The sequence below is a fragment of the Myotis davidii genome, unplaced genomic scaffold, assembly GCF_000327345.1.
Source record: "Myotis davidii unplaced genomic scaffold, ASM32734v1 scaffold828, whole genome shotgun sequence".
Classification (NCBI taxonomy): Eukaryota; Metazoa; Chordata; class Mammalia; order Chiroptera; family Vespertilionidae; genus Myotis; species Myotis davidii.
Genome location: NW_006299391.1, coordinates 234,158 through 254,028, shown reverse-complemented (window position 1 = coordinate 254,028; position 19,871 = coordinate 234,158). Strand labels below are relative to the sequence as shown.

Sequence of the window (19,871 nt, the reverse complement as noted above, 5' to 3'; positions counted from 1 at the left end):
AAGCCAAACTCTCACGCAAAGGCTCCCTCCTGGCACCCAGGACCGGCCCTCAGCCTGTGTGTGCCACCTGCCTCCCAGCAGACCACCACTTCATCATCCCAGGCAGCCTAGACCCTTGGGGGCAGGGGGGTGGCCATGGAGTCCCCGCTCTCTCCCGGCAGCTCGCTGATGGGTCAGGAGACAGACCACTGTCACTCATGCAGCCCTTTTCCAGGAAGTCCCTCTCCTCATGCTCTTTAGGAAAGAGGGACCTGCGAGCTCATGCCAGGCCCTCTCTGTCCCGGCACAAAGGGGTCATCTTTGTTGAATAGACAGTGGTCTTGCATTCCCTCTTGAAACTGAGGTCCTTCCCCAACTTAGGACTTTGCCTCCCCAACCCCTCCCACCTGTCGCATCTCTTTCTGGAGCGCCTTTAGCAGCATGGGGGTTGGTGGGCGGTGGGAGGGGGGTGTCTGAGCTTTAAGCTCAAAAGGGAAAATTGCTTGGGGCCCATGATAGGCACTGTGTCTTGGACCTAGGAGCCTATTAAATGTGTTTGACCTTAATTATTGGCTCTGGAGTCCAAAAAGAAAATTGCACCATCAAAATTAATCATCTAATCTAATAAAAGACAAACATGCAAATTGACCATACCTTCACTATGCCTTAAGCCATGCCCACCAGCCAATCAGAGCGACTATATGCAAATTAACCCAACCAAGATGGTGGCCAGCAGCCATGGAGCTGGAGCGAGCAGGAGGCTTGGTTGCTCCAGTGATGGAGGAAGCCAAGCTTCCCACCTCGGGCCTAAGCCAGCAGGTGGTCATCCCCCGAGGGGTCCCAGACTGTGAGAGGGCACAGGCCAGGCTGAGGGACCATCGCCTCCCCTCCCCCGAGTGCACAAAGTTTTGTGCACTGGGCCTCTAGTTTTAAAATAAAAATCTTTTAAAATATTTTCTGCAGAAAAAAATGACATTCTATGTGGGAATCACATTCATTTAGTTCATCTGGTATGATGGGATGTGGACCCCCTAGCCTGCAAGACTCCCACTGGACCTGACCGGCCAGAGGTTCGCTTCCCTGGGGGGCACAAGTGAGCTGCCATTGGCCAACAGTTAGCAATGTTGACCTTGCGCTAAGTGGAGGGTGGTCAAGAACCTTTCCGCTCTCTCCACTTCAGGCAGATGTGGCCTGGCCACTGCTCCTGCTGGCCCTCAGTCTCATGGCTGGACACTGAGTGGAAGTCCCCGACAATGCCAGCTGATTAGCATGCCCAGGGCTTGGTGTTTGACATTTGCATCGGAAAGCCAAGGGTATGGCAAGGTGATGTGACTTAAACTCCTACCACCATTCCCAATGACCTGGGCTGGTGGAACGAGCAGGTTGGAAACCCCTGAGAGAGAAACCTTGGGGACGGATGTTTAGAAGCCCCTGCACATCCTGAGTTTGCCCCCAGTTAGTGGGAAGGAAATCCAGGACATTTAACCAGACAGGATTCTCCTGGAATTGGGACCTGCAGGCGGCTCTTTGGTCTCTTATTCACTCAAGGAGAAACTGATCTGGAATCACAGCTACTAGAGGGAGAAGCCAGAGTCCTGGAACTGGTTAGGGGGGTCTTCTCAGGGGTCCCTGAGCCAGTCAGGGTAGCAGGTGTGCCAGGGGGGCTTGGGCTGGGAGGCAGACACAGGGCACCATGGAGAGGCTGTGGAGACTGCAGGCATCTGGTGGGGACAGCCCCCTATTGGAATAGGAGGGTGGAGAGGGCACACCTTCTCTCCAGGCCCTGCTCAACCTGATGGGGCACCCAGTGGTATTGGTTTGGGGCTCACTGGGATTACATGCAGGGGGTCATTGAAGGAACGCCTGGGGAGAGAAAGAAAGGCTAAAAGCACCTCAGATCTCAGCCCAGTGCCTCCATAGACTGTGGCATTGATGAGACGCTGTTTCAAGCCGTCAATGACTCATAATCATAGCTTCAGCAATGCCGTCTGCACAGGAGCCACCCTGTGGAAGTTTGGCTCGCTCAGAACTGTCACCGTGATGATGCCACGCTCCCCTCCTGTGCTGAGGCTTCTTTGAGGGGTTCGGTGGGAGAAGAGTGTGGAAGGACTATTAAGAAACAGTGAATTGCTCAGAACCCAGGAGGCAGCCGTGGGACGGGGCCTGCATGCGGCAATGACTGTAGTTTGTGATTCAGCAACATTAGGGTTGAGACTCCTGTGGTGACTCAGTCCCGCAGAGGGGCGTGCTTCCCGGGGCTGCTGAGGGTATCACGCTGGAGAAAGGTTTGGCCCCCTCCGTTCAGCCCGTGACAGTGTCTTCCCTCTGTCCCTTCCTCTCCCAGGCGCCTCCACTCCAACCACCTGCACTGCGACTGCCACTTGGCCTGGCTCTCGGATTGGCTGCGGCAGCGGCGGACGGTTGGCCAGTTCACACTCTGCATGGCGCCCGTGCACCTGAGGGGCTTCAACGTGGCAGACGTGCAGAAGAAGGAGTACGTGTGCCCAGGTGAGGCTGCCCCACCCATAGGCTCTCCCTGACCCTGGCCTTGGACACCCGCCCAGCCCAGAGCTTGGTGTGGAACCCCCAAGGTTTCCCCAGCACTCTGTCACCACTTAGAGATCCCTAGGGTGCCTCGAGGGGCTCCAAGAAAGAAGGTTTTTGTCATTTGTTGAAGGAAAGGCTCAAAGAGCTCATGCGTCACTTTCTGTTAAGCCTGACCGTCCATCTGGGCTAAGAAACCTCACACTTGTTAGACGCGTCAGCATTTGCTAAACAGGTTCCTGGCATCCGGTCGCTCATCGAAATTGGGAGGCAGGACCACGGAGGCTTCGGGGTCAGCCTGTGTGGCTGGGAATCCTAGCTCTGCCTCTCACTAGGATGTGACTTTGGCAGGTTACCTAGCGTGTCTGCAAAATGGAAATAATAATAGTATGTAACTCAAGGGATGCCTGGGAGGACTGGATGCGATAATGCATATAAAGCCCTGAGCATCATGCACAGAACTAGGTGAGAGTTAATAAGTGGAGCTTAATTAGTACAGTGCAGAGGGTCCATCGAATGTGCTGAGCAAACAGAAGCAGTTGACCTTGGGCATTTGAAGTGTAACAGGAGCAGATTGCTGTGTAGCCCAGGAAACAGACTGTGCACAGATAACTGAGGCAGCGCTGGTCTCCAGGGGATGGGAGGCAGCTGAGAGATACAGGAGGATGGAGTAGTTTTCAGCCTCATCCTAAATTTGCTTGCTTGTTCATTTTTTACTTTTCATTGACATCCTCTAGTTCTACCAACTCTCCCTTTACCAGGGGCAAAAAAAATGTAGAGCTAATCCGTCTATTTTCTCTAGAAAAAATAAAATAAAAAGATGACTCTCCCAGAGGCGTTCCTGGAACCCGGGAGCCCAGTCCCAGAGCTGGGGCCCAGCAGCCTCCGGAGGCTGGTCTTGGGGAGTCCACGCGCAGGAAGAAGGGCGGAGACGTGGCACTGTGGGGCTGCACTCTCGCCCTCCTGGACTGCCACCCTGTTCAGTGTGGAAGGGGTTGGGGCGCATGTGCTGTGGGCCGGTGTGGCCAGGGTGCAGATCGGCACTTCTGCCCGTAGGCATGATTGCAATCTAGTAAGGATTTTCCATGAATTCAGCCACATCGCGCTCTCTGCTGCTTGTTCCTGTCATGTCACTACTTCATCAAGTTCATTATCCAAAAACATTGGAACGTATCTCAGAGCAGCACCTCAATAATTTCCTATAGACGCCCACTCAGAAATCACTTCCCATCAAACACATTTAATACAACCGTTTATCACACAAGCACCAAACTCAAATATAGTGACTGTAATTACAGTAATTATTAGGCAGAGGAGACAATATCAGCGTAAGTGCCAGTGAAAGAAATAATTACAGAGTGCAGGAGTCATCCAAGAGCTAATGAGGAAAACTAATTAGAGAGAATGTTAAAACACACCAGGATAGGAGGTGCCAAGTTTAACGCTGCGCAGATCGGGAACGTGCTTCATCACGGAGGCACCTCCCCGTCTGAGGAATGGCAAGGCATTGCTTACCCAGCAGCAGCTAGGATCCAGAGCCCAGGGGGGCAGGCTGACCCTTGTGGGTCCTGGGCCTGTCAGCACCCCGAATCCCCCTCCCGTGAAACGACTCGATCTCCCAGGCAGGGTAATGGGTACATAGGAGCATCCTTGTCACCTCCCCTGATTATAGCATTAAGGCCCATGTGATGGTCCCTGCAGCTTCTTAGTGCAAAGCTAGGCATCTTTTGAGGACATGGAATCACAGATTCCAGGCGTGAACATGCTATTGATCGCCATCCTCTCGCCATGGTATGAGTTTAGGGGAGCACCATACTGGGGCCCCAATCCATGAGGGATTCTGTAGGTGCTTCTCAGGATCTCAGGGGTTGAAGAGAGAGCGCTGTACAGGTTCTTTCTGGGAAGGTCGAAAGCAGACTTAAAGGTCTGGGGGAGCTGGTGCATTGAACATCCATGATGGATGAACCTGCACCACTATTAGTGAGGTGCCAGATGACCACCGTCTCCAAAACGTGCTACCTCTTTAATAATTGTTCAAGGTCGTTTGGGAGGCTGTGATGAAAGGATTTCAGAGGGAGCAGCATGGAGCATGATGGGCTGTGCACAGGAAGGTCACAGAGAAGGGCTGTGTTCATGTACTGACCACCCCCCACGCACACTGCCAGGGGTGCAGGCCCCACCCCGTGGCAGAGCCCAGCAGGGCAGCCAGATGAGGTGGTTTTGTGCAGACCCAATTATGGTTGTTTTAGGTCCTCGTTCAAGCTCTTCCCTCAATAACTTGTGGGAGGAAGACTTCAACCAATAAAGGGGGGGCAAGGATATCTCTTCAAAAGTTGAGGTTATCTGCTCAGGAGACTAGAAAGACTTGGGGCACCAATCAGCCATCCCTGCATGTTGCTCCATCACCTGCACCAGTCAGGGCAGCACAGAAAATCTCCCGGGCCCTTCGATGGTATAAAAAAATCCGTCAAAAACAGGACCACAGAGACAAGAGAGCGCTTTCGTCTCGGCCTGTGAGGGCCTCCTGCCCGAGTCTCTGATGTTCCCCTTAGAATTAAGTGCACTGTCTGGGCCCAGTCCTCTCCACACGGCCCTGGCCACGGGCTCGTTCTCACTCCAGCTAACCCAGAAATCCTCTAGCAGTGCACTTTGGCAAAACCCATCTCCTCTGTCAACTGTCCCCTTCCAATCGGAGGCATTTACTTTTTCCTCTGGGGAATCAACTGGGAACTTTTCACAGGAGTGCGGGACTCTATCTTATTTTATTTTCTATTCGTGTTTTTTCTGTGATCTACAACTGGACTGCTTGGTTTCTCTGTTAGCTTTTCTTGCTCAAGCGGAAGGTTAGGGCGCAGGACGGGGGAGTCCCTGGCCCCTGCTCCGTGGGCCTGGCCAGACTGGGGCTGGGTCTGAGTTCACAGAACAGCCCAGAGAAAAGGTTCTGCTCTGGCCATTACTCGGCTCATGTGATGTGAGTTGCAAGATGTTTTGTTTTATTCCGTCCTTACCTAAGGGGCTTTTTGGTGGTTTACACCCTCAGCTTTATCTTCCTTGTGTCAGTTTTCTGGTACCTTGATCTGAGAAAGTGTTACCAGCCCCCCTTTGTAAATCAAGGGGCTTAGTTAAACATCTGACTCCTGATACCATGCCTCTTTCCCCTGAACATCTTCGCACTCATCCGGTTGTGCTATTTCCTACTCATCTGCCCTCGGCCGTTGAATGTGAGATGCCTTTTCAGGAAGATTAATCTTGCCTTCTAGTAATGAGGGGCCTCTCAACAAACATCTTCTTCTTTATTATTAAAAATGAAATGGGTGTATCTCCCTGGAAACAATAAACTCTTCCTCCCCCCCCCCCTTTTTTTTAAATTTGGGACCAGTTACTAAGTATAAAGATAATTAAGGTAAGCCTGACTGGCCGCCCATCTCCTTAGGAGGTTTTAATTAAAACCCCATAATTGGACGTTGCGAGGATGAGATTATTAGGTTTATAGCCATTCCCCAAATTATCATGCCTCTGGCATTTGAATCGCGTGCATTTATATTCTCATCATAATTGCTCGAGTCCCATTGTCATCACAGCCTGTTGTTGGCTTTTGAAAGGCCAGAGGCCAACAGGGATGCTTAATTTGAATGCTGGAGTTAATTTGTTTCCACATGCTCACACGGCCATTGGACTCGTCAGCTCTGTGCGCTCCTCTGGGCAACATTCTCTTTAAAGACAGAAAGAAATAAACTCGGCCCCAGCACGGGAGTGCCAGCCACTGCATTGTGGCTTACACGGCCGTGTGTCGGCCAAGCCTCCTCCTCCCACCTCCCGAGGCTCTGAGGCTGTGAGGGCCTTCAATTCCAGGGCCCTAAAGAGAGGCGCTTGGCTGTCTTTTGGCAGAGATGATGGTAAGAACACATGCTGGGCAGTTTGCTTAACCTCCCTGTTATTTTATTTCCTCATCAGTCTAATGGGAATCATGATAACAGAGCCTCCGTCATGGCTTTTATGAGGATCCAGTGGGATCAGCTATACACAGCCCTTAATGCAGTCTCTGGCACGTAGGACACATCCTACAGCCTTGAGCTGCTTTTAGGAGAATGGTGGTAACTTTTAGCTTGGGCACCACCGTGTCCTTGGGAAGAACTCTGTCTCTCAGGGATCCGGTCCCTCGTCCCTCACTGTCTCCATAGCCCTTCTGGGGTAAAGTTCAGTGGCCTCTGCCCCACCATCCGGGCAGAGAAGTTAGGGCCTTCGCTTTCAGCGTGATGATCATCCCCATCTGCCAATTAGGAGAACATTGATGAGGGGGAGTCTGGGCCGGAGCGTCTCCCTGGTCAACCCGCTGCCTTTCCTGCCTCTCGAGACTAGAGGGGGTGCGGTCAGCAGAGACAGGATCGCCAATGCCCCGTCCAGGCTGGCGATCATGGCACTCTCCCTGTGAGAGCTCTGGCTGGGAGCATATTCCCGCCCTCGATCACCAAGTGCCTTCCCTTTCCTCCCGCTTTGGCGCGGAGGTAGCTTTGGCTTCAGATGAAAATCCCAGAGCTGAAGTGGTGGAAAGGGGGAAAGGTGGTCCAGGCCCCAGTAGGGAGACAGGTGCTGGCCCACATCCCCGTCCGTTTCCCTGGTCTGGAGGAGATGGCCCCCCAGCCTCCACGCAGCAGCCTTTAGCGCCATGGGAGAGCTGCAGGGCAGAGCTCAGGGCACCAGTTAAGGAGGCAGGCGGGCACACAGTTAAGGAGGCGGGCATGCAGAGCCAGGCTGCCCGCACTCCTGAATTCATAACCAGCACCTTAGAACGTCGGTGCTGGTTCCGTGTGCTGGTCCATCGCTGGGCTCCGGTTTAAGGGAGAGGAGGAGGTGGTGCCCATCAACAGGCTTGCCCCATGATTCCTCGGCCCCAGGAACACACGTGCATGCAGCAGGCACATACCCAGACAGTCCCTCCCATGAAAGATATGTGGAGGCTCTTCCTATCCCGATGTAAAAACTCCGTTCCCACTTCTCTCTGCTTCTCAGCTTGTGGTCATAGAATTCACTGGATAGAAAGGGAGGGGGTTCCTCACTTTGCCCCCTTGGAATTCACTGCCTCCTTCCCTCCCCCCACCATCCTCAGCATGCATGGCTGGGAAAGGCTGGGAGCAATGGACCTGCTGGCAGAGTTTGGTGCAGGGCCTGGGACACCCTGACTGTGTGGGTGAGCCAGGCGCCCAGTGAGCTGGGGGTAGGCAGGTGGCCTTGGCCAGCACTGAGAGCTCTGGTAGAAAGCCTGTGACCCCAGGCAGGGGAGTCCCATCTACCAGAGCCCCTCCAGCTCTGTGGCTGACCCTATTGACCAGAGCCCAAGGCACTGGGGACTCAAGGGGCCTCCCCCAGGCCCTACCAGGAGGACCTCTCATCCCCACGTCCAAGGGTTTCTGCGCCAATTGCATCCATGATTCATCCTCTCGCTCCCCCAAGGCCTGGTACTGAGACGGTGCTTCCTGCCGAGCCCAGTTTTAGGCACAGGGGTCGAACAGGAAGGAGTCAGACACGGTCACTGCCCTGGTAGAACTGACATCAAGACTCAGTCTGTCCAGAGGCAGAGCTAAGGGGAGGGGATTCTGTCGGCTCCACCCTCAGCGCCCAGATGGACAGGGCTCGGTCCATCAGGCGCTGACCATCTTCAGCCTGCCGTGGTCTGTCTGTTTCTACAGGGGAGCTACGCCCTCCCTGTGTGTGGATGCCCAACTGGGCGCTGCCAGCCAGGTGCTGTCAGGGGCTATAATTACCTCTCCGAGTAATTAAAGGTGTTGTTAGTGACCTTGTTAAGGATCGTTTTCAAAGGCTTTTTAAAAAGCCTTGACAACATCCCTTGAAAGCCGCTGACGCTGTCTTCAGGACAGAGCCACCCTGCGTAGGACCGGCTTCTTCCCAGGAGACGAAGGCCGGAGCCTGGTCCACTTTAAACAGAACCGACTCCAGCATCGGAGTCTGAGTGCCTTTGAAAAACTCCATTTCAGAACTTCCTGTTACCCAGATGAGCCCTTGAGTATAATGCCTCCCCCCTTTCTTCTGAAACACCCCAACCACGTAATATTGACAATTGAAAGGGGGACAGCCATCCGATACCCTCCCCTCGGTGGATGGGCAGGAGCCCAGGCTGCGCCTCTGAGGAGCCCTGGCATTTCCCCAACAGGAAGGCCCGGGTGTGGCCATGGTCGCTGGCACAGTCAGGTGCGCTTGCCCCTTGGTGTGCAGGCGCAGGCCTGGCAGTTCTCTCTGGGGGCCCCATCGGTACTGTGAAAGCCCTGACATCTGGGGCCACGCATCCCACCTCCTCAGGATGTGGGTGAGGGATAGGAGCCTTCACGCGGTGGGTCCTCTTTGCCACCGTTAAGACAGGTGCGCAGGGGATGGGGAGGTGCTGGGAGGTGTCTTACTCCTTCTGCTTCCAGTTTCTGAAGAACGGAATAGTCAGTCTTTAGACCCAGGAAGGACTTCCGAAGTCTGCAGTGCAAACCCTTATCCACCGAGATGGTAGCAAAAAGCTCAGAGCGGGTCCTGCAGGCCATCCTTGGTAACATTAATAAGAATAACAATGACATTAACAACAACAAGCATTCCTAAGCACTGCCTCTGTGCTGTACATTCTTCCAAACACTTTACATGCATTACCTCCCTTTGCCTTCCCAACAGAACCATGCTACCAAATACGCATTGCTATTCCCCCTGCCCATTTTACAGATGGGGGAAACTGAGGCACGGGGACAGGAGGGTGAGGTGATAGAACTGGGATTCAAATTGAGGCACTGGGACTGCAGAGCCCACACTCTCAGCCACTCGCCCTCCTCTTCCTGACCCGCGGCTCCGACAGGCTGGTTCTCTGAGCTGCCATTTTCTCAGAAATGTACTAGTAAAGCCTTTCCCAGTTTGGAACGAAGCCGGGGTCCCTTCTCTCTGAGAGGATGAATGTTGCAGTTGGGGGTTTAGTGTAAGTCATCATCGCTCTGGCATTTTCCACGGTCTCCACTGGATCCACTAATGTGACACAGGAGATTTGGAAGTCCTTATACCCTAGACAGGATATTTTTTCAAGTGTTCAGCTAAGATGATGCTTTCTAAGTGTGTGTGTGTGTGTGTGTGTGTGTGTGTGGAGGCCGAGGGAAATAAGAGTCTTTGGTTACTGGGCTGGCATCAGGGCATCAAGTTGAGTCTCTGCAGAAGGGCCACCCCCAGGTGGGACTAGTGAGCACGGCGGGCGGATCCTCCATGTCAAGTCTCACTCAGTGTCCGAAGGAGGACTTACCCGAGGCCCAGTCGGTCCTGTGATTCAACTGCTGTGGCTGGATCCATCCGGCTTCCCTCAGCTCCTCCCGGGGACAGAGGCCAGACTCCCACCATCCTTCCCCGTGTCTCACGTCCTGTGCCTGCCCGGTGAGGAGGTCTGCGGCGTTACTCTGAGTTTGGTGCTGCCCGGGGCCCTCTGTTCTGGGAGGAGGGACATGGGCAGACACAGAGCAGCCCTGCTGGACGCAGCAGGCCTGGGACAAGGTCCAGGAGGGCTGTTCGGCTGAGTCTACCTTTTGGACCTCAGTATCCACATTTGAAAAACTAACCACGAGTTTGAGATCCTGACCTCACTCTGAAGAACTAATCCTATTTGCAACTTATCTGCTGTCTTTTCAAAGCGTTCGCATTCACTTCTTGTGTTAGAGGTTCAGTGTGACCACCACAGGGAGTGACTAGATCCGAGTGATGGAATTTCACGTTAGTTTGTGACGCGTATGTTTATCTACACTCGCCTTCTGAGTAAGCTCCTCAGATGCCATTTCTTGGGTTTTTCCCACTTTGGTTTAAATTCACAGTAGTTCTCGACTGAAGCAAAATTAAGAGCTGACTCCAAAATACGAGGTAACTTACTTGCCTTTTCCTAATGCGGCCAGTTTTGTTAGCTTGTTCTCTGTATGCAAACGCTGTGTGAAAGGGCCTTGGCTGGCACTGCTGACGCCTGTGTTGACCCTGAACACCACTGCCCCACACGGGGATGTGCACCCGCCTCCCTTCCTCCCACTGGTTTAGACAGTGACTTCCAGACACTAGAGGAAGGAATGAAGGTGTGCCTATACTCAGCATCCACGTCCCAGGTAAACACCAACCACCACCACCACCACCCCGGCCCGGGGTCACCAGACATGGGGCACCCGAGACAGTAGTCCCAGGGTCAGCTTGTGGCTTGTTTTTGTGTGTGGTTGACTCAGAGAGCAGCTCTTTCTCTAAAAGATGAGGGTGATCGGCTGACAGAGCAGGTGAAACAATCCAGAAATAGTCAGGTCAAGGCCAGCATCTCTCCTCCTGGCTGAATGTGTAGCCAGAGGCAGCTGTGTCTACCAGATGCGGATGATGCCCGCTGGTGATCCTTTTCCAAGCAGCTGACCGTGTAGTGCCGCCTCATTGGGCAGCCAGTGAAGGCGCCCAGGAGCCCATTCGGCTCCTGACACTGCACAAGTTGACTACTGTGCTCTGGCCCCACAGGCCCCCACTCGGAGCCGCCATCCTGCAATGCCAACTCCATCTCCTGCCCTTCGGCCTGCACCTGCAGCAACAACATCGTGGACTGCAGGGGGAAGGGCTTGACGGAGATCCCCGCCAACCTGCCGGAGGGCATCGTCGAAATGTAAGTGCCCCTGTCTCAGCTAATTCTCCAGGAACCGGCCGCGTTGGGCTGTGGGAGCTGATTGTTAAAACACTCAGGGGTCTCTCTGCTATGCTATAGGCTTCCCAGCTGTGCCAGTCAGTGCTCAGGAGCATGGACCAGCCCTAGCTGGTTTGGCTTACTGGTTAGAGCAGGGATGGGCTAACTTTTTGACTCGAGGGCCACAATGGGTTCTGAAACTGGACCAGCGGGCCAGAACAAAAGCATGGATGGAGTGTTTGTGTGAACTAATATAAATTCAAAGTAAACATCATTACATAAAAGGGTACGGTCTTTTATTTTTTTAGTTTTATTCATTTCAAACGGGCCAGATCCGGCCCGTGGGCCGTAGTTTGCCCACGGCTGGGTTAGAGTGTCAGCCCCAGGACTCAAGGGTCATAGGTTCAATCCCAGGCTCTGATTGGGGCACGTGGGAGGCAACCAATCGATATGTCTCTTACATTGCGCTCTCTCTCTCTCTCTCTCTCTCTCTCTCTCTCTCTCCTCTCTCCCTCCCTTTCACTCTCTCTAAAAAACAATGGGGGGAAATACCCTCTGGTGAGGATTAACAAACAAACAAAAAGCACAGACTCGAGAGCAGTAAGTGACGGCCCGTGGAGCCCACCTATTACTGTAAATGAAGTTTTATTGGAACACAGCCACGCTCGCTTGTTTACGCACCGTGCATGGCTGTGCGGGGAAGGCAGGGGTGAGCTGTTCGGCCCAGCAGCCTGATATGCCGTTTGGTCCTTTGTAGTAGAAGGACCAGCCCCCTGGAGCCCCCTGGCTCCCCCCTTTACTAAGGGGGGAGGGGGAGAACTTTGGGCAAAAGGATTGCTCTTTCTCATCTTCAGTTTTCTCTTCTGTAGTAACGCGACGATTACATATTCCCGATGGCTCACTGTGAAACTGAGCAGAATGCTTTGTGTGAGCTCTGCGTGCGATCCGAGCACGTGGGCAGTGCCCGCACGGTGGTGATGGGGAGAACCTGGGTGAGGAGCTGGTGTCACAGCCACGCCCTTGAGCCCGAGACTGAGCCCTCCATCATTTCAGATCCGATGGTCATCCTCTAGATGGTCTTTACGCGGGGACAAGATGGTGTGTGTGTGTGTGCACAGATCTCCCAATTCCCAGTAACATAGGTTTGCCCATCTAGCTCCACCTCGTCCCTCTTCCCTCTGCTGAGAACATGGCCCATGTCTCATTCTGGATCTAGCGGAGGGGCAGTCAGCATTCACCCCAAGATCACGCTATATGACAATAACTGTTTCATTTTCTACATTCACCTTTGGGTGACTTTATTAAAAACATGATTAGATGAAACCCTCCTTCTGAAAACATTAGATAAAATCCCTCCAAATAAGAGACACACATTTCCCTCACTTCTCTGCTTCTTGCATCTAATTTGGTGTCATAGTAGATATAGATAGAGTCAGCCTTTCACATAGAATTTTGTCTGGATCATACAGCCTAATTCCTCCTCCTCCTCCTCCTCCTCCTTCTCTTCCACTTTCTCCTCTTCCTCCTCTGCATGCCCTATGTTCCCAGCGATGGCCATTGACTAGTCCATTCATACATTCCTTTAACAAATATCTATTGTGGGCTCACTGTGTTCCAGTCATTGTTCTGTACTTGGGGAGCATCAACAAGTAGATAAAATTTCTGCTTTCATGGTGCTTGCATTCCGGTGGTGGGGAGAGTGTGACAAACAATAAACAAAGCAGAGTAAATTAGATAAAATGCCAGTAAATTAGATAAAATTAGGTTCTATGGGAAAAGCAAGGAAAGGATGTGAGGTAAATGAGACCCCAAAAAGTGAATGTCTGGAGGAAGAGTGTTGTGCAGAGGCCCTGAGGTAGGGGTGTGCCTGGTGTGCCAGAAGCCCGTGTGGAGGAAACAGAGTGGGGAGTCTTGGGGGATGAATCAGGGGGGTAAGAGGGACCAAATCCTGGAGGCATTTTAAGGACTTTGGTTTCACCCTGATTGACTTACAACCATGGAGCTCCAGTTTCTTCTTTCCCCATCTGCTTTGCCAGCTTGTCTCTGATTTCCTTTGACACTTTCCTCCCCAGCCCCAGTGGACACAATCCGTGCCTCCACACCCTTCCTGTAGCCAGGAGCTAGCTAGCCAAGTGTCCCTTTAACCTGATACCCTCCCCTTCTGAGCCTTCACCCACCTTCACTCAGCCCTCAGCCTTCCTTTCAGCAAGAATCCACAATGACTTCCCTCATGCGTGACTGTGACTCTCCCTCACTCCTCCCGGTCCCCGGCTCTGGCCTCGAAGGGCCCTCTTTCCGTGGAATTCCCTTAGATCTCGGCGCCTCTTCTGCTCATACCTCCTGCTCGTTCTCTTGATTCTTGTCCTTACTCTCTTCCCTTTCTGCACCCTGTTCCCTTCTTTTCTCCCTCCCGTGATTCATTCCCCCCACGTGCCTCTCTCTTCCCCCATCACGGTCTTTCCACTTCTCCTCCCAGCCACATTCCTCTCACCACCCAGCTAACCTTTGCTCTTCTTTACAAGAGCCTACCCCCTTCCCTCTCCATCGTGCCAAGGTAGGACCCTGGTCCTCCCGAGATGGGTGGGTGTTCAAGACAGGATTCCTGCCAACAACATGTTGTTTCAGATTCCCACGGACCCTTCCTTTCTGCCCCATCTGCCAGGTTTTCTCTTTGGCAGACACAGATTCCCCCTTGACCAGGCCTCAAACCACAGCCGATGAAAGAGGCCCGTTGAGAAGGTCAAGCTGTAGCCGTTGGCCCCCTCCCCAGCCCTGACTCAGGAGCTCAGACCCTGCCCCGCTCCTCGCCTGTTCCTCATCTCTGAACCTTGGAGGCACACCGCTCAGGTGTGTGGGAGAGAACTGGGAGATATCCGTGTAGGACAGTGATGGCAAGCCTCTGACACATGTGTCAGAGGTGACACGTGAACTCATTTTTTGGTTGATTTTTCTTTGTTAAATGGCATTTAAATATATAAAATAAGTATCAAAAATATGTCTTTGTTTTACTATGGTTGCAAATATCAAAAAATTTCTATATGTGACACCGCACCAGAGTTAAGTTAGGGTTTTTCAAAATGCTGACACGCGGAGCTCAAAAGGTTCGCCATCACTGGTATAGGAGGTGGGACGCAGGCAGCCCGAGCTGTTGAGCTGGCATCTGGACATCGAATTTTAGAGGGGATGTTAACAAGCTAGAGCAGCGGTTTCCAAAGGGCTCCCTAGTTAGTACTGAATCTTTTCTTATTTGGAATAAACTGAGAAAAATAAGGCCAACTTGATGTTTTTCCATTGAGCAAAAATATTCTACTTAAAGTAAGGTCCTTTATTATAAATTCCTGGACTTTCTTATTCTGTTGTTATTGTTGTTATTTAAAAATACCATCACCCTAGCCGGTTTGGCTCAGTGAATAGAGTGTCGGCCTGCGGACTAAAGGGTCCCAGGTTTGATTTCTGTCAGGGGCACATGCCCGGGTTGCGGGCTTGATCCCCAGTAGGGGGCATGCAGGAGGCAGCCAATCAATGATTCTCTCTCATCCTTGATGTTTCTTTCTCTCCCTCTCCCTTCTCTGAAATCAATAAAAATATATTTTTTAAAAAATACCTTTTATTTTATAAAGAGATGGCCACTGAAAGTAGAATATGTGTGAGTGTGTATGTCTTAAATGTGTTTAATTATATGTATAATTATTATATAATTGTAAATGCATGTTTCTATATAAATATGTATTATGTCTGACACAGAGAGAGAGGAAGAGAGAGATTGCCTTAATTGGCAAAATAAAAGCTCTTTAACCACTTAGCCTATGAAATCCAAAAGTCTGGGAATGACCAGCCTAGCTAGAGTGTTTCCAAAAATAAGCAATTGCAAACAGCAGCCAGGTTCTTAAAAGTGTAGGCCAGGGATGCAGGCAAACCTCCACTTCTAGCTGCAACCCTGACTTTTTGCCATCGGCAAATAACCTTTCTAAGCCTTGTTTTTCTCAAATGGAAAGCAGAGGCTACCGGTACCCTCTTACTGATCCCTGTGGGGGTGAGTGAGTGGATGCTGTCACATGCTTAGCCTTGGGTCTGGCACATGAGATATGCTGCCTTAGCAACGATTGCTGTCACTTTACTACTACAATTAGTACTACTGCTGTTGCTATGGCCACCACTTTTATTAGGCATGGGGAGAGGTTAGAAACCATGTTAGAGGAGCTGGACCTACCTGTACCAGAGGTCCCTCCATAAAGCTAAGTCAGTTTTTTGAAAGTTAAGGGTGAGAGAATAGGTTGGCGAACTAGACTAGCCACTTGCATGATGAATCGAGCCTGGAGGTGGCTCACCTCCCCGCAAACGTATGGGGACTTGCAAATAAGGCTGCCCCTACCCCTGCTGCCCTGGGGCACCCAGACCCACCAGACAGATTGCCCAGGACTTCTCTTGCTGCATTTGCCTCATTCCCTTCTGCGATGCAATGAAGCTGAGCCTCACAGTCGGTGAGGCAAGACTCTATGGTTGGGCGGGGGAAGAACTTTAGGGGAAACCTGCTCGCTCCTAAAGGCAACAAAGCCGGTGCTCAGGGTCCCGTGTGGCGGCTCAAAGGTCTTTCAAGCCACTGAAATGCATCGCCTCGCAGGGAGAGGCAGGGAGAGCAGCCTGGCAGGCGGGGGAGGCTGACAGATGAGAAACATGGGAGCAGAGAGTGAAACTGCAGGCTGCACCCCAGGATGACTGGGAAGTGTCTGATTTATCATCCCACACTCAGCCGAATGTGACTTCTTCTCCTTCTGCCGCCTCGTGTTCACAGCCACCTCACAACCCATCCTTCTCCCTCTCCCTCGGGATGCTTGGCACCAAGTCAGACTTTGTGCTCCCGACTCTCGATTCTTCGCGGTAGTGATGCTCTTAACCTTGGGAGGGGTTCTGTGCTCGCCAACCTTTTGGGTTGGGATGAGCCCCTCTCGGGCAAGGCCATCTGGCAGCCTCTTTTAGGTTCTTTTCAGAGGCAGAGCAGCTCAGAGGAGTGTGTGCTGGTCTCCCCCCAACAACAGAGCCAGTTCCTCTAAAAATAGCTCCCTTCCCCAGAGCCCGCAGTGAGACGGTTCACAGCAAATGTTCCTCGTTCCTCGAAACGGAGGAGCTCCTGCCTGGCCGTCCCTGCTGCTCCCGCTCGCTTCTCTGACCAGCTCCAGCCCCGGCAGGGACAGTTCTGGGGAGAGCCCAATCCCCCATGTTTCCTGTTCTGTCACCTTCAGCCCACTCCTGGGTCCTCGGGGCTGCAGAGGGGCCGTCTGCACCCGGAGCCCCATCTTCTTCTACTTCTGCTTCGTACCCCACAGTGTCCGCCAGTGCCTCGGGCCTTCGCTTGGACAGGGCAGTGTGTCTGGTGGGAAAAGACTGTGGTGGGCTTCGGGGTCAATTACAAGTGAAAGCATCTGGGGGGAAGCCGCCCCACTCTCCATCTAGCCTCACCTCAACCCCGGTGTCCTTCTGGGCGGGGAGACAGCTGCTTCACAAAAGCAAATATCCCCTCCCCCATGACCCTGTCTGCAGGGGATTTGAAAAGAGAGAAAGAACTGAACAACAGAAACAGAAAAGCAGCCAATAGAACAAAAAGGCTGAAGGGCTCTGGAAATCACTGACACCAGTGATTCTTCTAATGCCCTGAGAGCCCCAGGTTTCTGGGGGTCTGCCACAGGAAGGGTGTGGGGGTGGAGGGCAGGAGGAAAAGGGGAAGCCGATCAGGCAGCAGAATAACGCAGAGCCTTGGGATAAACAGTCCTGGGTGCAAATTCCGGCTCCACCTCTTACTTGGGGCACGTTTCTCTAATATCTCCTACCTCATCTAGTTCCCCCCTTTGAAAAATGGAGCTCATGGTATCTGCTAGAGATTTTCTATGAAGATTAAATAACAACATGTAGAAAGTAGCACAATGTTTGGGATCTAAATGAGATCTAAAAAGAAAAAACGTATGGGCATGTATACATATAGCCCATGATAGAATGATTAGGCTCAAGTTCCCACACTATTTATTCTTCATTCATTTTTTCTAAGATGAAAAAAAATGTCCCCTGCTGGAGGCCTCTGAGCATGTGCATATAGTAGGAGCAGACTCGGCTCTGCGTCGGTCCCCCTGTTCCCGCCGGTGACGCCAGGTGTTCTGCAGAGCAGCTTAGCAACAGCTCAGGCCACAGATGCCTGCATCCTCATCGCTTCTGTTACCCAGCATACACACTCGGTGGGGATGTCAGGACTCACTGCTGGTCTGCAGAACCACCAGGAGCAGAGGTAGAGAAAGGGAGAGGACAGCTACATAACCTTGACGTGACCTCCCCTCAGCCCTATTCCAGGCCCAGAGGAGCAATGTTGCCTTTCTCCGACGGCCCAGGGTGACCTTGGGGACGGACACACATGGAATTTCCTTCCTTTAGCAGGACCTGGACATCGAGCTAGAGTTCCCAAGTCCAGGGAAGACTAGAGATGGAAAGACTAGAACCACAGCAAGCTCTCACAAAGGTGGCTTCTGGGAGTGGGCAGTATAGCCCAGGGTGAAGAATGCAGGCATTGGCACCAGACCACTCTAGGTTCCATGCAGGCTCTGCCATTTACCAGCAACTTGGCATCAGGCAAACTGGCCTCTTTGTACCACGATTTCTTTATCCATAAATGGGTATATTAATAGTACCATTGCCTTGTTGGGTTGTGGGAAGAATGAAATGAGCCCACGTGCCCACGTGTGACGAGCACAGTGTCTGACAGAAGAAGGCCTCAGTAGAGGGTGGATGTTCGTCGTCCGCCGCAACCCCTTCACCACCAGGGGTCCAGCCCAGCTCCGGGCCCTCTCTGCCAGGTGGCTGGCAGCCCCAGGCAGGCTCCCAGGCATGGTGTTGACTTAGGTGTGGCTAGAAATATATTGCGTTCAGTGGTGAGTTTGCAAGTGACAGATCATTAAGGCAGCACCAAGTAACTAGGGCAAATCGATGCAGACCGCGCATGGCTGACATCCCCGTCGGGTGTTCCCAGCGTTTTACTGGGTGGAAGAGGCTCGGGTGTTTGATCTGTGTTTGTTTTTATGCCGGTTCTATCAGATCGGCTGGCAGCCTGAAGGGTGTTTGCCAGACAAAGAAAGACACACGTGCCAGTTAAGTGAGACCTAAAACAGCTATTGGCTTCAGACGCATCCCTGAGTGTGCCGGGTTTTGCTGATGTTAATGCCGCCTTTGTCCTCTGCTCTGAGTTGTCGCTGGGAGTACGCATCTTTGCACGCTTGTTGCCGGCTATAGGACTGGGCTCTGCATAACCACCACCGGGGTACCTGCCGCATAGAGGCGGGTGTGCACACAGCCTTGCCCCCTGATGGAAGGGCCGTTTCCCAGGGGATGGGCACGGGCAGTGACTAAAAGAATGGAGAGGCCTCAGCTCCAAGGGCCTTCGGCACAGCTCAGTGACAGAGACGCGGCTCTCGAGCCGGTGAAACTGAGTGTGCGTCCCGCCGTAGCTCTTCCCGGCTCCATGAATCTGGACAAGGGACTTAACATCTCTGCGCCTCAGTTTCCTCCTGTTTGAAGTGGAATGGCAGTAGTGCGTAGGGTCTGCTTCCTAGAGGGTAATTGTTGTTAGACAAGCCTTGTTGAACTCAGTCTAATGCCTGACTTCTAAGCACTTATGCTGCTATTATGGTTACCCTGGCCTTTACATTGAAGTAGCTGACTATTCACAGCTACCCACCCCTCCCCAAGACAAACTCTGATGCCCCTGGGGCAACATTAAGCTGTGACTCCTGGCCTTGGCATCTCAGTGGAGTTGGGTGCCCAGCCAGCACCCTCAGCAGCACCCGCAGCGGTAACAGCAGAGAAAAGACCCTCCCCAGAGCACGAGTCCCAAGAGCCGGGGGGGGGGCACAGCCAGGAGCAGCAGGTCGTGTCATCTTGCAAAGCTGAGAGGCAGTGGCTCCCTCCTGAGGCACCATCCAGCCTCAATCCCTCGCCCGAGTGGCAGGGGAATCTCAGGATTCCTGGAGAGCAGTTGCCACCTGCCTGGCGGCCCCAGAGACCCACAGAGCTGCTGTCTGAGCTGAGAAAACCCTGCTGAGCTCTGCTTATCTGGAGAACGACAATGTCCTTGGAACTGCTCAGCCAAGGCGGCCTGCCTGAGAGGCCAAGGTGGGTGGCTGTGAGACCAGGCCTCTGAGACCTCGTGGCATCTCTGGCTCACTGTGAGCCAGCCAGGTCCCTGCCCAGCCAGCCTGCGCCCACGTGCCCCGCGGCGCACACTCCCCGCCCCTCCAGCGGCAGCAAAGGCTTTCTCAGCAGACCGTGCAGTCTCGTCTGCACACTCTTCACCCGATGCTCCCTCTCTGCTCCCCGCACCCCTCCTTCACCCCTGCCTCCCCCTCCCTCTGGCCTGGGGAGTGATTTGTCGGTGTTATGGGTCGGCCTGACAAACCCTTCCCCATTAGCAGCCGAGATGTTGTTTGAAATGGGAAAATTGCTGGCAAACTGCTCCATTAGCCGTTCCAGTAACAGATACTCTGTTCCCCAATGAAGATGAGATCGCAGAGGCACAAATTAATACGACTGTCTCCCCCACTCTGCTGCGGGGATTACTCTTCAAGATGAATAGGTTCATCCCAGCCAGGAGTGTACAGCCCCCAGACGTGGCCTCGGAGGAAGCCGGTTCCTCCCGTGGCTTCCTCTT

At 52.9% G+C, this 19,871-nt stretch overlaps 1 protein-coding gene across 1 annotated transcript in view; it reads left to right on the top strand.

Annotated features, from left to right (window-relative positions):
• SLIT3 (slit guidance ligand 3) overlaps positions 1-19,871 on the top strand; it is a 532,520-nt gene that overhangs the window by 430,750 nt on the left and 81,899 nt on the right. The window contains exons 8-9 of the mRNA XM_006774961.2: positions 2,324-2,487; positions 11,029-11,170. Of these exons, the coding sequence (XP_006775024.2) occupies positions 2,324-2,487; positions 11,029-11,170 (306 nt within the window). The remainder of the gene's footprint in view (positions 1-2,323; positions 2,488-11,028; positions 11,171-19,871) is intronic.